General features: G+C 38.4%; 1 protein-coding gene across 6 annotated transcripts in view; it reads right to left on the bottom strand.

Annotated features, from left to right (window-relative positions):
- Positions 1 to 3,336: 3,336 nt before the first annotated feature.
- PMS1 (PMS1 homolog 1, mismatch repair system component) overlaps positions 3,337 to 4,747 on the bottom strand; it is a 65,888-nt gene continuing 64,477 nt past the window's right edge. For 5 of the 6 annotated variants that reach the window (XM_015596642.2, XM_015596641.2, XM_006921285.3 and 2 more), the window contains one exon: positions 3,337 to 3,693. In XM_015596642.2, coding sequence (XP_015452128.1) covers positions 3,529 to 3,693 — 165 coding nt within the window. In that variant the 3' untranslated portion in view covers positions 3,337 to 3,528. The remainder of the gene's footprint in view (positions 3,694 to 4,747) is intronic. The other variant, XM_025039296.1, reaches the window with a different exon arrangement.

Here is a 4,747-nt window from a genome sequence, read left to right as displayed (position 1 = left end):
GTGGAGATGGAAGAGACTGTTAGTGATTTCAAGTCCAATTTGAGTAGGGTAGAGGAAATCTACTTTCCCCTTGACTAGTTTAGAAGATTTCATGAAAAAAAAGTGGGCTAACTCAGAGGCATTTAAATATTGTCCATAGTAATGTTGTGATAACTGAAAAGAGGTCATTTCAGGTCATAATAAATATTTAAGACAAAATAGGAAGAAACAAAGTTACAGAATATTAGAAATGACTGCACACTTGTGGGTCAAATTCAACATCTTCATTTCAGAGATGAAGAAACTAATGTCTAACAGTACAGTCAGGGTGAAGTCTTCTAAGCTTGTTTGTTTTTTGTTTACTGAGATGATAGATTTTATTAAGAATCAGTAAGAAAAAAATATGAGCTGAAAGAACTGGAACTTAAGGTTGTTAGGGAAACTTTGATATTTGATACAGGATAGGACAGTGGTTTTTCAAGTGTGGCTCAAATTAGATAACCACTGGGACAGGATTTTAAAAATGAAAGGGATCTTTACATTAACTTATAGTAGTTTAAGGAGGAATTAAAAGTGTGATAAAAAAAATAAGCAAGCAAACAATCTCAAGGCAGAAGTGGTAAGAGGGCAATGGTGTGTTACTGGAAGCAATGAAGGTTTTTAAGATGAAAAATGTTAAGTTCAGGTTAGATCAACCCAAAGATCTAGAATAAGATAATAGTGAACTATAGGTTATTCATACTTATGAAAGGAAGTTGACAATCTTGTCATTTTTTAAATTTGGCTTTGCAGTAAAATTTATGATTTTTCTTTTAGTACTTACTTTTCTTTTAGTTTATGATAATATCAACATTTGAAGTGGAACTAGTAGAATAGTAGATCAGCTGTGGGCACTCAGCTGTGGGCAAATCATTTAATCATTCCAGATTCTATTTTCTCATCTGTAAAACTGGTCAGATTAGATCACTTAGAGTCTTTTTGGCAGTGGTTTACCTGAATCAATCTAGAATGCTCCAATTACAAGAACAAGTCTGGTTCTTGTAATTGGAGCATTTATATTGGAGAATTATATTTAACTACTTTAATATAATTCGTGGCATTTTAATTTGCTTTACAACTTCAATTTTTAAGTAGGTGGGTAAACTTTTGGGTGTGCCATAAATGAGTCATGTTTACATTTTAAGAAATGTAGGCTGCAGTGGGGTGCGATCTACAATCTCAGCCACAAAATCTGGGTAAAATCAGACTCAAATAGCCAATGAAAATAACAAAAATGTGTCCCTCTGAATCCAGGCCTAACGTTTTAGTACGTTCAATATCTGAAACCTCATAGGTATTGCTGGACCATGCATATCAACTCTCAAGGCAAAGGTCCAGCCAAAAGGAACCTAGAGACCTCACCTCTGCATGGCTCTGGCGTCACTCCTGTGCTACATAGCCTAGGCTGGGATCCCAAGAGCATTTTGCAGTATTCACACCTTGAGCCCTTCTCCTCCCCTTCCCGGGGCAAGCCCTAACACAGTGAGGATAATGGGCATTTTGGGGTGAGGTTTCCCTTTCCCTCTGAATCTCCTCTCCTAGGCCTTAATCTCGAGCTGGCTTCCTCGCCTGCAGCAGCCCTTACCTCCTTTCTGGAAGCCAGGGCTTCGCCAGCGCTCCAGCCATCTTGTCCCGCAGGGCAGCTGCTACCGCAAGGGCTTGTGGGGGATGGAGAGGGCAGTCCGTGGGGGGAGGGTTCCTCCTCCCCTTGGGAGCCAGGAGCCGGAACCTCAACCAAACCTCCCTAACCCCCGTCCACTTCTACTTCCTCAGGTTCCCATTAGAAAAATGGTACAGCCCTAAATTGATCTAGCATTCCTTAAAAGGGCATCAGGAAGTGTTTTATACTTTTTCCCAAGTACTTATGCTGACCATAAGACTCTTTAGGGCCCATTTTTCATTGCAGACAGTATGTGATAAAGAATGCGAGTTGCAGGATAACTCTTAACAGTACCTACAATCCTAAATTTGTTGTGAAGATCAAATGAGATCATACAAGGCAAGTGGATAGTGTATCCAGCAAATAGGTGAATATCTCTCATCATTACTACTAACCCGATTTGGCAGAATCCAGAACTGAAAAGCAAAAGCAACAAATTTATTCATCTGAGGCTGTCGTAGGACCTTTTAAACAACACACTATATCAGCTAGAAAATAAGACCAAAATTTTGCTTAGGGCTGGTACAAATGTATGATGCAAAATTTGTCATCTTCTATGACTTTCTTTCCTCAACATATCGGGTAAATTTAAAATGATTACTCCCAGAAAGGTCTGAGAAGGGATACAAATTTGTAAAGGGGAAAATGGAGAAAAATATAGATTTGGCTGACAGAAAACATGACAATGTTGACAGGAATAAGGCCTGGTATAGGTAGAATTCCAGGTATCACAATTTGTACCTCTTAACACAAGCGTCTTAAGAATTTAAAAATTCTCCTTGAGAAATAGGGGAGATGGTGTTAAGTGTGGAGACACTGTTACACTAGCATGTCTTTGTACAAAACTACATTCACTGAAAATCATGTTTCAACATTTTTTAAACTAAGTATTTTGGTGCACTGTGGGAGCTGGTTTTTGAGGACACATGCTCAATGAATAATCAATGTAAAATTTTTGTTAAAAATCTAGGTCTTCCCATGCTAACAAATTTTAACCCCAAAGCCTAATAATTTCCATGTAAAAGACAGCAACTTCTAAACTGTTACCTTGAGAAGTAAATGACTGGATTTGCAAAGTTATGTTCTTCTTCCTCTGAACTTCATTTTCTTTCTCCCACTTCCTGTCTCATCAACCTTTCAACAAGGATTGACAACTACTGTCAGATATGCCGGCTGCGCCTGTGATTTCTCCCCGCATAGGACTGATCCAGTGTATTAGCTCAGATTGCCATAAAAAAATTTGGACTGGTGGCTTAAACGGATACTTTCTCATAGGTCTAGAGGCCAGAAGTCCAAGATCAAGGTGTCAGCACTGTTGGTGTCTGTTGAGGGCTATCTTCCTGGAGGGTCACCTTCTCTCCCTATCCCCACTTGGGGTACAGGTGGGATAGTGGGTGAAAAGGAAAGTGAGCAAACTCTCTGGTACCTCTTCTTTTATGGGTACTAATGCCACTGATGGGTCCACTCTCACAATTTCATCTAAATCTAATTAACTTCTAAAGGCCCCATCTTCAAATACCCTCACATTGGGGTTAGGGCTTCAACATAGAAATTTGGGGACACAATTTAGTCCAAAGCATCCAGTAAATCAACCACTCAAGAATTCTAGGTATATTCCAATTTGTTATAAAGGCTCCTTCTTGAGAACAAAATGAATTAACAGCCTATATTCTTTTATTTATGTTTTCTACAGTTTTTGAAATGTTTTAATATACAAACAAGCCAGTGAATCTTCACTTATAAAATAACCATTTAACTCATGATAGTACAAACAGGGTTTAAATATTGACTCATATTATTTTATGACCAAATCAATTTCAATAGTAACAAATTTTCTTAAACATATTTAATCATGTAGCTTCTGGAAGATGAGTTAAATGGTGAAAAAATGGGCGACCATGAACACATCCTTTAATTTCATTTCCAAATTGGTGCTTCATTCTGTTGATAATGTCTTGGACATCCTCCTTTGACAAGTACATGGGTAACTGTCTTGACAGACGTACTGCTTCTCCCTGTGAAGAGAAGGCCATACATTTTACTGTGATATACCCTGAAGCAGAAATATACTGTTCCTGGCAAGAAGGAAGTCAGAAAATTGATTATATTATTTTTATTATTCATTCGCTCAACAGATACTTGTTAAACACCAATTATGTGCTAGTCATTGTTGTCGTGGTTCTAGGAATACAGCGGAGGACAAGACAAGATCCCTGCTCTTGTGAAATTGACATTTTCGTTCAAAGAAACAGAAAACAGATAAAAAGACAAATAAAATTTCACGGAGTAATATGTATAAAATGAAACTGGATAACATGCTAGAAAGTAACTGTGTGGTTAGGAAAAGCTTCCTTGGGATAACATTTAAGCTTCAATTTAAACAAGGAACTAAGATACAAAGATCATGGGTAAAGAAAAGCATTTGGGCAGAGGGAACAGACAGAAACAAATGATTAGTGTAAGTACAGCACAGTTACTAAAGAGAGGAAGACGGAAGGAGTGAGGCAGAGGGCAGCTTGCCCTTTCAGACAGGGTGAGCCATGGGTTTTAATCTAAATGTATAGAAGTAACCAGTGAGTTTTTAAGCAGGAGCCTGACACTCTTCACAATTCACATCTGGCTGCTGTATGAAGCATGGTTTGAAGCAATCAATGCAGTCTCAGTGAGTTTTTGCCTACGGTGGTAACAGCGGAGATGGAGGGAGCTATAAAGACTCCTGACATGAGTTGGAGGTAGATCAAGACTTGCTGATAGACTGGTTATGAGAGAGGCAGAATGAAGGATAATGTCCACATTCGTGGTATGGTAATACTGCTTTCTGAGACAGGGAAGACAGTTTGAGGGTAAAAGTATTAGCAAAGCTGACTTCTTTTAAGATTTAATTTTTTTAAACTATTGTACTCAGAGCTCTTGAATTCTAGCACTGTTCTCCCTAACTACACATCCTTTCCTACTATATTCTCAGTCATCCTACTCCTTTAGTCAAAGTAAACCTCTTCTTTTTCTTCACTTTGACCTTTAATCTCCACAATCTCTCCTCATTCTCCTGGCCCACCAGCACCCTTCTGT

Source organism: Pteropus alecto, unplaced genomic scaffold, assembly GCF_000325575.1.
Source record: "Pteropus alecto unplaced genomic scaffold, ASM32557v1 scaffold3, whole genome shotgun sequence".
NCBI lineage: Eukaryota > Metazoa > Chordata > Mammalia > Chiroptera > Pteropodidae > Pteropus > Pteropus alecto.
Note: the sequence above shows the minus strand (reverse complement) of the source record. Positions and strands in the feature narration are given on the sequence as shown.